This window comes from Laetiporus sulphureus, assembly GCF_001632365.1.
Source record: "Laetiporus sulphureus 93-53 unplaced genomic scaffold LAESUscaffold_7, whole genome shotgun sequence".
In the NCBI taxonomy this organism is placed as follows: domain Eukaryota; kingdom Fungi; phylum Basidiomycota; class Agaricomycetes; order Polyporales; family Laetiporaceae; genus Laetiporus; species Laetiporus sulphureus.
This window is the reverse complement of record NW_024468516.1, coordinates 689,780-705,659: the sequence shown is the minus strand read 5'-3', so window position 1 is coordinate 705,659 and position 15,880 is coordinate 689,780. Positions and strand designations below refer to the sequence as shown.

General features: G+C 52.8%; 5 protein-coding genes across 5 annotated transcripts; 3 read left to right on the top strand and 2 right to left on the bottom strand.

Moving 5' to 3' along the window:
- Positions 1-1,918: 1,918 nt before the first annotated feature.
- LAESUDRAFT_517100 (uncharacterized protein) lies at positions 1,919-3,036 on the bottom strand. Its single transcript, XM_040902771.1, has 4 exons — positions 2,589-3,036; positions 2,464-2,530; positions 2,255-2,375; positions 1,919-2,197 (listed from the first exon to the last, which is right to left on the bottom strand). The coding sequence occupies exons 1-4, from the start codon at positions 2,921-2,923 to the stop codon at positions 2,016-2,018; spliced, it is 705 nt and encodes a 234-aa protein (XP_040767442.1). The 5' UTR covers positions 2,924-3,036; the 3' UTR covers positions 1,919-2,015.
- An 864-nt stretch (positions 3,037-3,900) lies between these two features.
- Positions 3,901-6,824, top strand: LAESUDRAFT_722663 (acetyl-CoA synthetase-like protein). The gene is made up of 16 exons (XM_040908251.1): positions 3,901-3,949; positions 4,011-4,117; positions 4,194-4,297; positions 4,351-4,420; positions 4,544-4,863; positions 4,926-4,944; positions 4,996-5,023; positions 5,079-5,118; positions 5,210-5,333; positions 5,388-5,477; positions 5,542-5,667; positions 5,813-6,052; positions 6,116-6,253; positions 6,310-6,337; positions 6,394-6,614; positions 6,670-6,824. Exons 1-16 carry the CDS (start codon positions 3,937-3,939, stop codon positions 6,727-6,729), a joined length of 1,728 nt encoding a protein of 575 aa, XP_040767441.1. The 5' UTR covers positions 3,901-3,936; the 3' UTR covers positions 6,730-6,824.
- A 195-nt stretch (positions 6,825-7,019) lies between these two features.
- LAESUDRAFT_722662 (uncharacterized protein) lies at positions 7,020-11,028 on the top strand. Its single transcript, XM_040908250.1, has 9 exons — positions 7,020-7,696; positions 7,753-8,194; positions 8,250-9,193; positions 9,248-9,748; positions 9,799-9,857; positions 9,908-10,030; positions 10,091-10,411; positions 10,465-10,514; positions 10,575-11,028. The coding sequence occupies exons 1-9, from the start codon at positions 7,198-7,200 to the stop codon at positions 10,717-10,719; spliced, it is 3,084 nt and encodes a 1,027-aa protein (XP_040767440.1). The 5' UTR covers positions 7,020-7,197; the 3' UTR covers positions 10,720-11,028.
- A 567-nt stretch (positions 11,029-11,595) lies between these two features.
- LAESUDRAFT_516902 (uncharacterized protein) lies at positions 11,596-13,370 on the bottom strand. The gene is made up of 8 exons (XM_040902769.1): positions 13,197-13,370; positions 13,063-13,139; positions 12,961-13,005; positions 12,855-12,908; positions 12,742-12,804; positions 12,326-12,680; positions 12,131-12,273; positions 11,596-12,073 (listed from the first exon to the last, which is right to left on the bottom strand). Exons 1-8 carry the CDS (start codon positions 13,207-13,209, stop codon positions 11,738-11,740), a joined length of 1,086 nt encoding a protein of 361 aa, XP_040767439.1. The 5' UTR covers positions 13,210-13,370; the 3' UTR covers positions 11,596-11,737.
- Positions 13,371-13,997: 627 nt separating this feature from the next.
- Positions 13,998-14,717, top strand: LAESUDRAFT_516933 (uncharacterized protein). Its single transcript, XM_040902770.1, has one exon. It carries the CDS (start codon positions 14,236-14,238, stop codon positions 14,635-14,637), a length of 402 nt encoding a protein of 133 aa, XP_040767438.1. The 5' UTR covers positions 13,998-14,235; the 3' UTR covers positions 14,638-14,717.
- The last annotated feature ends 1,163 nt before the right edge of the window (positions 14,718-15,880 follow it).

Here is a 15,880-nt window from a genome sequence, read left to right as displayed (position 1 = left end):
TCTTGGATCGTGGGGTTGAGCGTGGATACCGATGGCTGCTCGCGAACATCGTCAATGTCGCTTGTTACAGCAGCAGCCTTGGCTCCCAGTTCGGCCCGCAGTTCGAGCTATATGTTACATTTCAGCCATCGAAACATATAACATTAATGGAAGCTGCGTACAGATTCGGCCTTCATTTCCAATAGGGTGCGCAACACTTCCTCTTCTCTGACCCTGACTTCCCGGAAATCTGCTTGCAAGACGCCGATCGTTCTTGACTGTTCCTGAACGACATCCCTAAACTCCTGGGCGGCGCCGACGACCGTTGTTACCAATGCTAAGAGCTTTTCTAGGGGCTGTTCTTCCTGAGTTCGAGGCGTGACCCGTTGGTCGACCACTGGAGCGAGAGTGCTTGAGGTTCCGTTGCCGTACTGTATGCGGACAGAGAAGTCAGAATGATCAATGAGGCAGTAACAAAGTGCAGACTTTGCATACCCTATTGCGTGACCTTCTTCGTGGCTTGTCCTTGAGCATCTCGCCAACAGAGTGCAACGGCACGTGGACGAGGTCGTCCGAGACTGTACCGCGCGGCTTCCATCCTTGAAACTACGCATTCACAATGAGCAAATACGTCAAATTATGTGGCTTCCGACTAGCGATATGGTGTACGCACCAGGAAGACGACGACCCACGGTCGGTAGATGAGTAAGTTTCCAAACGTTCTCGGCTTCTCCATCTTGGTTAACGCCCGTGATTGAGCAACGCAGCCGTAGATGCATCGCCAGATAAAGAAAACAAATGCAACAACCAAGAGAATGTTGAGATAGGCCGACTCGTTCGCGGTCCGCCACATCGACGCCATATCGGTACTTCTGGCGTAAATGGGATGTAATCCACCGAGGAAGAGCTCGAGAACTATACATGAAGCGAGGAGGTCGAGATTGAGCGCAACGGACGAGGACACTCCGAGAGACCGAGGGTTCCACGTCTTGACGATGGTACGATGAACTCCCCACCGAGCGACCAGCATAGGAGGAATGAAGGGCATAAGCACAGAGGCCGGACAGATGCCCCGTTGAGTCCACTCCTGGCCCGTGTCGATGAGACGAGACCACCCGTGACGGATGACAATCTTGAGAGCGGTGTTGGGATGCATGATGATTCGATGTGTTGAGTAATCAGTGATGTGTGGTCGATGGACTAAAGACTGAGTACTGGAGAGAAAGAGCCGGTTCTGCGAGGTATAAGTATTGTGGCCGACGGGAGGCTGACAGAGGCTGACCTGTCAGCCAACCTATCCCACCCTCCCGGGCGAGACGAGGGTGGTGAATCGACCGTATTCATCTGACTCTTCTGACAGTGCGGCATGCATCTCGAGAGGGGAGCGAAGATCCATGTAGCTAGCGCCATGTACCGTCGTATGCAGGGTCTTAGGCCACTTGAATCGAGCGCCCACAGCCACCGCGCGTTGTGGCCTCGTCGCGGTCACGTGCGGGGCCACTTGGACTCTCAACTCAAAAAAAAATAGAGGGCCTCGTCTCTCGAGACTGAGTCTGTGCTCCGCTGCATATAAAGTTTGCAGAATCCTACAGAAAGTCCTTTTCCATTTCTTGAAGTCCTTCGAAGAGCCAGTGATCCGGACTTACATGGTGTGCACGACGTCACTGGCCGAAAGCCGTGCAAAAAAGACAACCGACTGTTAGTTTAGGGCGCGCGAGACCAAAAAATCTTGTAACGAGTCATTCAGTGAGTGCAATCCAATCTACAGGCCACGTTGTGAGCATGTACACATATGCAAGTCTAGCTACGATGCAACAGTGGAAACCGGCAGAAGGTGTGTGAGACGAGGATGCGGTAGCAGCGTTGAGCGAGATCGGGCCGCCACGGAAAACACAGACAGAGATAAGGATATATCGGTAGTGCAGAGACCAGAGCAAGGGATGAGAAAGCAGTTGAAACCCAGGAGCCGCGGTATGTCTGAAGGGTATAACGGCAGAGTAGAGGATACTGAACAGGTCCGACGTCAAAAGTGTATTTCATGTGACCGTTCGACGAAACGTATTTCGTAGACATGCCACGCTACGTGTAGCATGTCGTCTAAGCGTTGACAGCGACAGTGGCTGTCGCTGTGTTGTCCTCTGGTTTCGAGTGTGACTGTATGCTTGAGGCTTTATGGAGTACATCCGTTCCCGCAAACTGCTAAGCAGCAGATAACAAACTTGTTCGGATGCATCGTTCAGGGCCGTGGAAGCAGGCATAAAGGACAACAACATACCCAGCATCTCCAAGATCTCATCTTCCGGTAACGCTCTCAAGTCAACATAGTCATGTCCTGCGCGAGGCGCGGAGGCTGGGATTAACGAAGATCCTGCTCCAGAGCGGATGTGATTTTGCAGCTGTGTCCCAACGACATCGCCGTCGTCATCCAAAAGCTAGATTACAGTCAGGACACGGACTTGCTGATAGCAGCTTCGCTATGCGAACCGTGAGACAATCTGATGCCAACCTCCACGTATATTCCATCCTAGTTGGCATCAAAACTCCATCCGGTCTATCACGCAATACTACGTCAGCCATCTGCAAGAACCTTCAAAATCCAGTGAACGTACAATATCCTCATAAATGCCGCGTCAAATAATTCAGCAGTACCCTTGATGCACTCATCGCCTATCCGGATGAGAACGGCATTGTCCCCTTCCCAGGTGACGTCTGCGACGATGTTTCCCTCGGCATCCTCCACTAATGTTATATGAGGCTCAGACGAGCCTGAGGCCATTGGACATTTCTCCAAGGACCGGATTGAGGCGAAGCTGCTATTGCTTGCTTGCGATCCGGAGCGGGTGCGCCGTGGCCGATGTGTTTTAGTACGGAATGCGAGATCGCCGGTCGTGTCGTCAAGAATCGCGGACTGGAAGACGTCCGTGGACATGAATTTTAGCAGCATGTCGAGATATGGCTGATAGAGGCAGGATGATGGAGGCGGGATGGTTGCGAGGATGATGGCAAGTCTCGAGTTTCAATGTCTGACATTATATAGACTACAGCGCGTGTCCATGCGACTGATGAGCTGGCAATTCAACGAACTCTATGATTAGCAGACCGTACAAAGAACTTTCCCTTTTAATCCATAAAGATCATTCTCACCTTGGATAGGCGGGATAAGCGAGAGGTACATGCGCCCTATAGCGTGCGAGATTCTCCCGGTCTGGAAAACGCCACTCAGCGCTGAACGACACGGCGCTGGGTAATGCCATGGAAATGTCTGCGCCGCGCTTGCACAGCAGCGAGCGTCGAGAATATGGCCATCGCAACTGTATACTATCGAGAGTTGACAACGAGAAAGGTCGGTCTCGGAGAAGAACCGAGGAGTAGGTGCCTAGGAAAGACAGGAGAGGCGCCGCGTTACCCTTTGGGCATGCCATTCTGGGAAGATACTTTGTATTTCCTGCACGCGCCATACCCGTGACCTCCAGCTAAGCCAATGTCCGCCCTCTACTTGTTGCGTCGTCTGAAGTACGCGAGTACCGCGAAATGAACGTCGATGTCTTGCAAAAGGAGATTGTACGGCCCCTTCAACGTATCACGTCAAGCCCGGGCCGCGTCAGCGTGGACCTGGTTCGGCACACCGCTCAGCTATCCTCCGACGATTTTGTATCGCTGCGAGTGCACCTGAGTAGTCCGGGTATGTTGGATGCCTACCTGATTGGCTGCTGCCCTGTATCTCTCATCAAACTGCGGCATTTTGGAATTAGCAATCACGCGCGAGCAGCGTCCGTCGTCTGCTTCGTCGACCTCAAGCGGAAAAGCCGGGCGCCAAGACGGCTAACCGGTTAAAGCGCGAAACCGAACCGGTTCGTTTACCCCGCACTCCTAGATTGTTGATGCGGGGCCCCGCCCCCAAATATAAATCACCCCTCCCGAGGATAGGTGCTTGTTGGTCCTGCTGTTCCTGAGCAAATGTCGCTGCAAGGTGTGTCTCAATTGCTCTCACCCAACGCCTTCCACCCGCTGAACATTTTTCGCTTATCTAGAGTCTATGAGAGCGTTCCAGCCCACGCCGGAGAGCCTTCCTCCTCCCGGGCCCGTAAACTATAGACTCCGACTCCCGTCAGCTTTCCCTGTCCATAAACATGCTCTGGTACTGTCCACACTAGGCTTCCTCCTCCATATAGCAAAAGATCGCCTGTCTGATTACTTTTGCCCACGTCGGCCAGAATCCTCTTGCCTTCCTCCTTCACTCTGCACAGGTCTATCCTAACAGGCTCGCGCTCGCGCATCCGGATGTTAAATACCCTGTATTCTATTCTTTCTCTGTCTGGTGAGTTTACCAGCCCCGGAGCAATATGGCCCAATTAATCATGCTGATCGAAGGGCGCAACGGGTGCAAAACTTGGCGTATGCTCTAATTCAGGCTGGAATTCGTCGAGGGGACCGTGTTGCGGTCATTGCTCCTAATTGGTAAGCTCGAAATACTAGCTGTGATTTGCGAAGTTCTCAATACCCCGCAGTCCGTTGATTGCTGGTCCGTGCATTCATTGATAATAATAAGGCCTGGCTTCTTGAGCGTTCTTCATATCTTCCAGACGCCCATCATGGGGTTATGGCCGCCCATGCTGTTATAACGCCTATCAACACCAGACTCACGCCGCCGGAGGTCGCCTACATTCTTGATCACAGCGAGGCCAAATTCATCCTTGTCGATCACGAGCTGGTACACCTCGTGGGGGACGCCAAGGTGCCTGTCATCGTTTCCAACGACAGCGGACGGGCAGGAGACCCATACGAGGAGTTCTTGAGCGCCGGAAGAAGGTTCAGCGCGGAGAGGGGATGGCCAGGACTGGCTTGGGAATTGGACGAAGACGCACCAGCTGCGGTATGCTACACGTGCGTAGTCTTCTCGAAAGCCTGGCACGCCAAATAACGACAATGTTTTGGTAAAATTGTAGATCAGGAACAACTGGACGGGTGAGCAAGTACGTCGATATCTATCATCTCCGGAAGCTGACGCCGATATAGCCGAAGGGAGTGGTTACCACGCTCAGAGGTGAGCGTTACGCTGCAGCGCAGGCGTATGATTCGAAGAATTGACATGCCGCTAGGTTCATACCTCGCGGCTATCGCGAACGCATATGAAACAGGGTGAGCGCAGAACCAGTCGTCCCGCCTAACGATCACGACATGACCTTCTGGACCATGTAGCATGAACCGAGACTCTACTTACCTATGGTAGGTGTTTTGACCCTCACGATCCCTCGTTCCTCAACACGCTGTCGTACTGTCTTAGGATCCTCCCAATGTTCCATGCGTCTGGTTGGACATTCCCGTGGGCAACGACGTTTGCTTCCGCATTGCAGGTGTGTACGCTGTCTGGGTTTGGTTCCTATGCAGACATTAAAATATCACGATAGATCACACTCCGGACAGTCTCGTATCCGCATATATGGAATCATCTTTTGAACTCCGGTGTCACGCATTATTGTGGTGCACCGACTGTACAGGTATTTTCGCATAAATGTTTAAATGAGGGCGCATCGAGTTCACGTCTATGGGTTGTCGTTACAGATTGGTCTTGTCAATGCTCCCCAGGCGAGACGGCTAGGCAAACCTGTCGTTGCTATTACTGCTGGGTCAGCGCCAACTGCACACTTGCTGGAAATGATGGAAGAGAAGAATCTTAAACCGGTTCACGTGTATGGTTTGACGTGAGCATTGTCCTTTGATAACAAGGTTTCATGCGCTGAGCTCTGGCTATTTTTTTAACAGTGAGGTCAGTGCGATGCGAACTTCTTGACGATCATTAGGCTTAATATGTATGGTCCACCCGGATTGCTAGACGTACGGACCGTTCACTAGGTGTTATGAGCAACCGTCGTGGGCGACACTTTCCCTGCAAGATCGCGCTAGGCATATGGCTCGCCAAGGAATACCCTTCGTTACGTCTGATGAAGCGCGTGTTGTGTACCCTGCGAAGGAGGACGAGGTCATCGATATTAACTCTGAGCTAGTTGATGTTCCGAAGGATGGCAAGACTGTCGGCGAGGTTGTGATTCGCGGGAACATTGTTATGAAGGAGGTGAGTAACGAATCTTTACGACGTTGTCGCTCACTTCACTTATTTCATCTTTTCCGATCGCAGTACCTTAAAGATCCCGAGGCCACAAGAAAGGCTTTCCGAGGAGGGTATTTTGGCACGGGTGATCTGGCGGTTTGGTACCCGGATGGCTATATTGCAATCCAGGACAGGAGTAAGGATATCATCATTTCCGGTGGCGAGGTGAGCGACGGTCACTTAGTATGTGGCGGTGGCCATTGACTCTTCTGCTGTCGCAGAATGCGTCAAGTCTTGCAATCGAACAAGGTATCTAGGTTGAAGTGTAACTTCTCCACGACGTGCTGACCGCATCCCATTCACAGAGCTTGCAAGTCATCCGGATGTTCTCGAAGTATCCGTAGTGGCCAGGCCGCATTCAAGATGGGGAGAGCGCCCGATGGCGTTTGTCATTCTGCACCCACAACGCGCTCCTCAGTGGACTGGACGGCACGACGAATTCGGTGACACGCTGAAGAAACACGCTCGTGGACGGCTCCCTGGATTCGCATGTCCAGAATGGGTTCGGGTAGTAGAAGAGCTACCTGTAAGTTCATTTTGACCTCCGAAAGTGTGAGGTCTCATGGATATCCTGCTACCAGAAAACGTCGACAGGGAAGATTCAGAAAGTAGAGCTGCGCAAGATAGTTGCGAAGCTATGAGGCTGGGTGCAGGGCGTCAGTGTAGTACAGGGTGAGGATACTCTGTCGTGTATATCTAGCGACGATGTATTATCATTGCATACCTATCAGACCTTTTCTTGAGTATACTGTTGTGAATTACGTTTAATGTTCAACGTTCAACGTCCACGCGGGTCCCCGGCTGTCGCCGGTTGGGGGTGCTGTCGCCGGTTGGGGGTGCAAGAACCGATCACGTGAATATCACGTGACCGTGTACTTAGTGAGGATCTGGCGCCGAGAGGTGGCGCCTTATTTGTAGCTCTTTGGTCGCTGTTCTTCTGAACTGTCTCAACGTCAACACCGGCGACGACGGGGAGCTCGGCGCGCTGCTCAATCTCAAGCTCCTGAATTCAGACATCCTGGCTCTCCTCGTCGCTCTTTACTGACGCAACCTGGCTGGAATTGCTCTGGCTGGACGACCCCTTGCTAGACTAATCCTGTCATTCGGGTATGGCCCAACGGCGCTCTAACCTTAGAGTCTCATCAGTCGCAGACACCGCCATTTTGACTAGCCGAAAGCTCCAGTCGCGACGCGGTGCTGGCTCTCGCAGACGCGTCGTCGCTTTCGCCAATCCTTACATATCGCCCGAGTCCAGTTCTCACGGTCCGGTCGCGTCTAGCAGCTCTTCCTCGGATCCACCCCGCGCAGTTTTGGTCCCACTCCAGTTTAATCTCCGTCGTCTTCCTTCCCGGTCGAATATGGCGAAGGAAGGGATACACGACGATATTCGCGATTACCGTGTACGTGCCGGAATCAAGCGTAAACGCATGGTTAGTGGTACCGAAAACGCGGCCTCCGGAAAGAATTCACGCGCGCCTTCGAGAGTGAAGCGAAGGAAAACCAGTCACGATTCGAGTGAAGACGATTTTATAAGCGATATGGAAGTTGATGGTCATGCGCATTGGGAAGGTCCTGACAGGTCCGATGACGACGGAATTGTGGACACATGTAAGTACAGGCGTGTTTGCGGTGCGGCAGCGATCAATTAAGAACAACTTTCCCAGCGGATGACTTCCTCATAAACGAGGCGCCTTCCCGCCAGCTGTTACGGCTGCGCAAGGATGAGCTTGTTCGTTTATATGTGGCGGCTGGTCTATCGGAGGATGCAGAGCTTCTCACGAAACAAGAGATTGTAGATTGCATTGTCGATGCGCGGGATGACATTGCGGATTTGCCTCCGTCATCGCCCGGCGCGCTCGACAGCGGTTCTAGCGACTATTCTTCTGATGGAGGCAACACCGCGGGAAGTGCAGAGACCGATTTCCACGTGCAATGCAAGAACGGTCTGCGGAGGAGGGCCACTATGCACGACATAGGACACACTACACGGACACGTGCGTCGGAGAGATATTCTTCAGTCGGTCATGATGGCCAGTCAGGGAAGAAGACTCGGTTCACTGGGGATTCTTTTGAAAGTCTGCGCCGTACAGGCCCCTCAACACGAAGGTGAGGATACATGAATACGTACTTATAACTTTAAATGATTGAGCGCATGCTGCAGGCGTGGGTTTAGCAATGCGAGCTCCATGAGATCATCTCCCACCTCGTCGGTAGCTGCATCTTCCCTGCCGTCTCCTCCTATAACTCGCCTACGAATGCGCCAGCTGTCGAGCGAGATATCACCTACCGCCTCTTCATCTTCCAGAAGTAGCCAAGACAAGGGGATATCGAAGCAAGCGGGGCTCCACAACGGTGATAGACTACGGCCTGCCCCACCCATCGACGAAGAGAGTGATTTGACCGATCTCACCGAGGTCGAGGAGCCGCTCGCTTCGATGTCGCCAAATTCAACGTCGCCAAGTCCGAGACGGCTACGTAGCCAAGGCGAGAAGCAAAGCAGTGGCAGGCAGAGCAAGGATGAGGTCATTGACAGCCACGCTCGAGAGCCCCAGCGACGCATGACCCTCATGCGGAAGGCGAGGGCTAATGTGGAAAGACCTTCGGAAGGTGAGGAAGAGGACGAACTCAACGAGAGCGAGACCGACCAAGATGAAGAGGTGGATGAACTTCAGCTTTCACCTTCTCCCGCTGAAACTCCGAAGGCCCCTGTCCTATGGGCTCCCCTCAAGCGGAGGTTAAGGCCTCGGCCGTTACAGACCCATACACCTCCCAGCGATGGAGATGATGAGCGGAGTGATAATGAGGGCGAGACGGACCTCGAGCAGAGCGCTACTGAGGAGGATATTGACAATGAGGAAGATGATGGGAGCAGCACTACTGTTGATGAGGAGGAAAACACTGTGCAGGTCACGCTAGAGCCACGCAGGCTGAGAAGCGGCAAGGTTCTCGCAGAAGGTGACGAGGGCGAGTCTACAGGCGAAAAAGACGACGATGACGAGGACGATGAGAGTTATCGAGGTTCCTCTTCAGAAGATGTCGATACGGAGAGCGAAGCAGATGAAATTGACGAGGTTAATGAGGTTGATGGAGTGATGGATGAAAACGGTTGAGTGTCTTGCTTTGTCTTTACTTGTAATCACTGAGAGCTTTTCTTGACAGTGGACCTCACCGTAGCCACTTCAAAGTCTCTATTGCGCATGCGGAGGGAAAAACTTGTACGGTTATGTGAAACACGGGATCTCGACACGACAGGTACAAAACCGCAACTCGCTGAGGCTCTCCTTCAGTGGAGAGACCAGCATTATAGTTCACCGTCGTCGACTGGTACAGCACGTCCGCCTTCTACTCCAAAAGACCGCGGACATGGCAGACGGAAGACACGGAGTAAGAGCCAAAGCGAAACACCGCCCGTTCTCATGCGCCCCGAGCGTGTACACACAGACGAGCCTCGCACTCCTCCGTTGTCAGATCGGGCGAAGGCGGCGGAGCCAGAGCTCGAACTTGACTTGGAGAGCTTGGGGCTGGAGGAGAGGGAGATTCCCCCGGAAAAGCTGACAAAGCTTGAAAGGATCGGCAGCGGCGGCTTCAAAGATGTCTTCATCGGAAAGTACAAACGTAGTAAGGTCGCGATAGCTGAGTTCAGAGACCAGCTCAGTGCCAGTGAGTCACTTGCTCCTTCACCGTTGACATCGATCATGATTGCTTGCCAGTGGACATCAAGGAACTTAAGCTCCTCGGTGATTTCAACCATCCCAACATTGTCAAATTCGTGCGTAAAAATCATGCAGTGCGAATTATTCACTGAGAATTTGCTATCAGCTTGGCGTGAGCATACCGGAGAACACTCGAGACACGCCAGTCATGATCGTCAGCGAGCTGTGCTCAAATGGCGATCTATTCGACTACATACGTAACGTTAGCCCCCCTTCGTTGCATAAAATCGTGAGTAATATAATCAGCACTCACATCGTGTTCCCTGATTCAAAATTGGTCGCGGACTAGCTCTGCATCATGCTCGACATCGCCCGAGGACTTGAGTACCTGCATACCCGGAAACCATCCGTCATCCACAGGGATTGCAAGTCGTCCAACATCCTCATCACATCCAAGGGGGTTGCAAAGATCACCGACTTTGGCCTGGCGAAGGTAAAGCAGTCAACGCGCTCGATGGTTCGCAGTTTGGTCGGCACAGTGAATTGGCAGGCTCCTGAGCTCTGGACCGCCCATCCAAAGTACAATCACAAGGTCGATGTCTACTCTTGTGGGATGGTGTTCTGGGAGATGCTCCAATGGCATGTGCCAGTGAAGGCGTTTCCTTGGGAGGTGCGATAGCGCAAAACTTTGAATTCAGCTGTCCCCTAATGTGGTGATGCCAGGGCATGAACGAGCATGCGATCTACGATGTTGTGGGTAACAAGCATCAGAGGTAAGTATACATACTCAATTTCGTCGGAATACCAGCTAATGGGCATTTGGGTGATTCCAGGCCATCAGTTTCAGGATTGCGCAAGCAGTGGTGCCCTGAGATCGTGGACTTGGTAGAGCGCATGTGGGCGCAAGATTCCAAAGACCGGCCTACGATGACCGAAGTCGTTGAAGAGCTGGAACGCCTCGTGCAGAAGTACCGATGAAATATACCTTGGCACGCTTATGCGAAGCTAGCCGACACCGCTATCACTTCACTTATTCCCTGCTGACTATCTCCTGCCATCTGCTTCGAGGACTCTTGGTTTCATGGTCTCAAGACTGCGTGCTTGCGGGTCTGTCCTAATTCCAGCATCCCATCCTACTTTAGAGCGAGGGTTTTTTTTTCGCTTTGTACATTACAGTCAAACCATGGCATCGTGACAATCATTGCAATGTGTTATTAGCCACTATTTGTATCTTACTAGCCATACCAATTTGCAGTGCATCACAATGGATGGAAAACTATTACAAACAGCAAACTCGTGTCGCTCCCCACAGGCGAGGCTGGCTGAGTCGATGACAAGTACTCGATATCACTGAATCCAATGAACAACAATTCCGGCAAGAGTACAAGTTAGATTCTCAGGCTCATGCGATCTGCCACCTCGACAAACCAATTCGATCCTTCTTTCTTGGTCCGTTCTTCCAACGAGTCCATCTTATAGGTCCCTACCGCGCTCGGCATCCAGCTCATGATCAGCGATTCGAGGTCGTCGAAGTTGTTGCACAGATCGCACATGAAGCGGTTTTTGATGTTTGCTTGCGGATCAAGGACGTCCGACAGGAGATACTGTTCAGGTAACAACCCGTTATGAGGAGTGGGAACATAGAGTGTGAGAAAAGCTACACAGCAAGGACTGAATCTTATGGACGCTGTCATCAATACCTCATTTCCTCAGCAAAAGCAACCAGTGGAGAAGTCCTAGCATCACATTGCAATTGCAGGCTCAGGCAACGGTATTTGAAGCCAATTGAAATTGATCGCGATCGAGATCCCCCATATTGATATGCCCGACACTCTCTCGACGCAAGCTGCTCAGGTGCGTTTAACGTTGGCGGGCTTGAAATATAAGTGTTATTTTGAACGCTTCTGCCATTGATACTGCTACAAAAGTATATGCGCGCGAGAATAGTAAACTACAATGGTATGCCACCTCATCGGCCCCAAGCGCCAACTGTCATTCAGCGCTGGCCGTACGCCTTCGTCTCGTACTTGCCAATGCCAACAATGATGTTCGCCAAATCCTGTGGCTTGCCGTTGAGGTAGTTCTCCAGGATCGTCCTCGTTCCCGCCGCGTAGCGCGCCTGCGCGTCGAGCGTCGTGCCAGAGTAGTGCGGCGTCATGCCGTTGCCGCCGCCGAGCGGGTTCTTCATCGTGCGCCAGACGTGGTCCTTCGGCGCGGGCTGCACGTTCCACACGTCGCCGGCGTAGCCGGACAGGCGGCCGCTCTTGAGCGCAGCCGCGACCGCGTCTTTGTCGCAGATGGCACCACGGGCGGTGTTGACGAGCCATGCACCCTGAAGTGGGTGACGTCAGTGATCGTTCGTTCCTATGCAGTTGAAACTCCTGCATACCTTTTTGAAGTGTTTGAGGAGGTCAGCGTTCACGAGGTTGCGAGTACCCTCGTGAAGCGGGCAGTTGACGGTAACAACATCGCACTGCGAGACCAAGTCCTTGACGTCTTCAACGCGGCGAGCACGCACCGCTTGCTCCGCATCTGCAATGCATCATCAGTGTCGTCTACACTGAGATAAATACTGCACACCAACCCTTGGAAAGGGCGATGTAGTCGTGATAGACGTGCTCCTTGGTGTTGAAGGGCATGAGACGCTCCAGCACACGGTAACCGATGCGGCCCGCGCCGATCGTACCGACAACCTTGCCTTCGAGATCGAACGCGTTGCGCGCAATCTGCGAGACCATCCAGTCGCCGCGCTCGATCATCTCGTGCGCAGGCACAAAGTTGCGCACGAGGAGCAGGATGCTCATCACGACGTGCTCCGCGACGGAGGAGACGTTCGAGCCGGTGACCTCCATCACCTGGATCTTTCGCTCTACGGCCGCGTTGAGATCCACGTGGTCCGATCCGACGCCCGCGGTGATGCAAATCTTGAGGTTCTTGGCCTGATCGGGGAAAGAGGCGGGATCATTATAGTGTCGGTGAATCGTCGGGAAAACTACTTGCCTTGTCGATGAGGTCACGAGTGAGGTATCCGGGGTGGAAGGGGGTCGTAATCACGACTTCTGCCTGAAAGACCGTCGGTACTCCGCATCTAACAGAGCGCAGTGAGAACTCACGTCGACGATGTGCTTCGCAAGGTCACTGTGGGGGCCCTCCTTGCTGTCAGAGACCTAAGCAAATGTCAGTATGGCACAGCTGGGGGGATAAACGTGGGACGCATACAATGAGCTCATGGCCTTGGGACTCGAGCCATGGGCGGAGACCGAGCTATGCAAGAATGTCAGAAGGCCGCTCAAAACGCGCTGCAGCGTACAGCATACGAACCTCGTTTTCGACGGTGCCGAGCAGGCGGGGTTCCTGCTTTGCAGCCTCGCCACCGCGGTAGAGGATGGCGAGAACCTGTGCCAAACGCGTCAACACATATCGTAGACAGCGGCCTTGAGAACCCATACTTTCATGCCACGGCTCCATTGCGCGTTCGGGCTAGAGAGTGTCCGCGCAAGAGGACGAGAGGTGACGGACTGGCGAGAGACAAGTCGGCTGAACATGGCTAATCGACGAGCGGGTCGTTTTCAAGTGGACAGGTACGAGGGTAGGAGAGACGTGTAGTTTTACGCTGCGTCTCGCGCAATATATATCACGGCGCGGCGGGCTCACGAGGAACAGGAACGTTGATACACCCCACTGCGAATCGCCCAAGCATGCCACTTCTGCCCGAAAAGGTACCCACACGTGATCTCCGAATTCCTCCTGCCGACGTGCCGCTGAACGAGAGTCGCCAAATATAGCAGCCATGACACGCTCCGTGGCTTCCCGGGTCCTCACGAGTGTGTTCCCATTTCCCATCACTTGTTCGCCGCGCAGATTCGGGTCAGCGGCGACGCTGGCAGATCGCGTGGCCCCTACAACCATCTCACGAGGAAAAGCGCTGCCTTGCGTGCGGTTGAGTGCGCTGTCGCTTGGGCTTCTGAATACTATGACTGTTTAGCACGGTCGGCACCTCCTTGGGTGTATGTTGGAGCAGCATAAATGTGCCACAATGCTTCATCCTAGAAATAGAATGTTACATCGTCATTGATGCGGTGGACAATGAACCTTACCGCGTCAGGCGCTTTATGCGGACTAGGCTGTTCTACCCCGAACGATCTGGTCTTTTGAATGGGAACGTTCTTCAAGGTCGTCGGCGCGGACCGTAGAGAAGTGTACTCACGAGGCCACTTCTCCATTTGATCCCCGAGTCTCTGTGCAGTTTCACCGAGTTTCAACGCAACAGCAACTTCCTACTAGATCCGCAGATCCTTTGTATGCGAGTACAGTTCGGAATTAAGTAGTAACACGCGCTCGACCGTGATGGATGCGTTTTTTTTGCTTTTTCCGATGCTCCACGTGATCGATGCATCCTACACCTTACTCATTTAGTTCAAAATCGTCAATACGTGGTCGAAGCAATAGAAAGATACACGCCCCCACATCATTCTCCGAGGCGCCCCCACGGGCATGCGCGACCTCCAACATCGTGCACGTCCGACGGCGCGCGACGCCCACACCCCTCCGCGTCGGTCGAGTCCACCGATGCACCCGCACCAAACAAACGCTTGCATGCAGAACGTCTTCCCGCCGCACCCTACACGACCCGTGCGCGTGTCGCCCACGTCTGACGTACACGCACGTAGCAGCTGTCCAGGCCCGCTCCGTCCGCGCGATACTTCTCCCTCGAGGATAATTCGTATGTGCGGGAGAGCTGCTTATGTAGCGTGCGGGCTCACGAGCGGGTGGTATCGGGTGACGACAAGAGCTTTGTGTGCGCGGGCTGGTGCGAAAGGGGATTGGCTAAGGCACCCGTGGCCGCTCGCGTCGGGGACGCTGAGTATGAACAGTTGGAACAGTTGGATCACTTGATGTGTGTGTATGCGCCAAACGATCGATCGATACCTTCGGGATGGCGCAGAGCGGGCCGCCAGCCCGCGCTCTTTGATCCAGAAGATGCCACGCCAGTGCTGATCATTGCTTGCAGAGCCTACTACTACTACGCCACCAATGAATCAATCTCATACGGGAATTATGTCATGCATGTCAGCAGGCGGCGTGAAAGCCTAAGTTCAGCTGGGCCCACACTGTCAGCGACAGGATGAAGGAATTGCTCGTAGGTACTAGTAACAGATGCATCACCAGCACTACGCACTCGTCGCACTTAAAACCGCCATCCTCGGCTCAGGGATGAGCATGCCACGATCTCGCCCATTTTTCGTATCGGCCGTTCGAGGCAAGGGATGGCATATACAATCATCAGTGTAGTACGCAGCTAACGAGATCGATCGAGGATAACTGATGCAGTGCGCGCATTAGACGTGTAGGTAATAAAGTTTCAGGCTGAAACGGTTCTATACAATCCTCGCACTTCATGGTCTGACGTTACACGGTGCCCCTACCTGTTCTCTGCCACTCGAAATCGACTATTCTATCGCGGTCCGTCTGATCGAGATCGTGCCGATATCTCGCATGAATCTGAAACCCCTTGAGGTTATTTGATAACAGTTAGTAGTACGCCATCTTCTCATCTGTCAGCAATATTGCAAGATATTAGTACTCTTGACATATTGGTGTGGTATACGTGCGCGTGAAGCCTTGTGACTACTGGAAGACTTGCATTTTATAATCAGGAAAACTCAATTCCGGCTCATGACACTTTTATCCGCTTGCCATCACCAAAAAGTGACAGTAACTTCAAGAACGTCTCAAAACCTCCTTGTTTTGAATTTTTCTCCAGGCCTGGAGCTTCTTATTGTGTGCTGGCTGGCCTATGAAAGCCAAAACCAAATCAAAAGGATGCTCTCGAGCCACAAGTAGATTTTAGATTTTCTGATATTGACATCTGATGAACACGTGCTACACCTACTGACTTCGCCTTCATTGTATTCACTGACAGGCTTATCTGGTGAGCAATTCAGTACACAATGGGCTGGATCAGGTGCCATAGCAATGCTATGTCTCTGCCGAGCTCTATATATAGTTGTAGCAGTCACTGTCATATACCCGTGGCAAACCTTCGACGTCCTCTTCCCCCACTCCAGCATACAACATGCCCACAGGAAATGTCAAGAAAGCATCAAAACATAGCACTAAAGAGGCTGCAAAAACATGC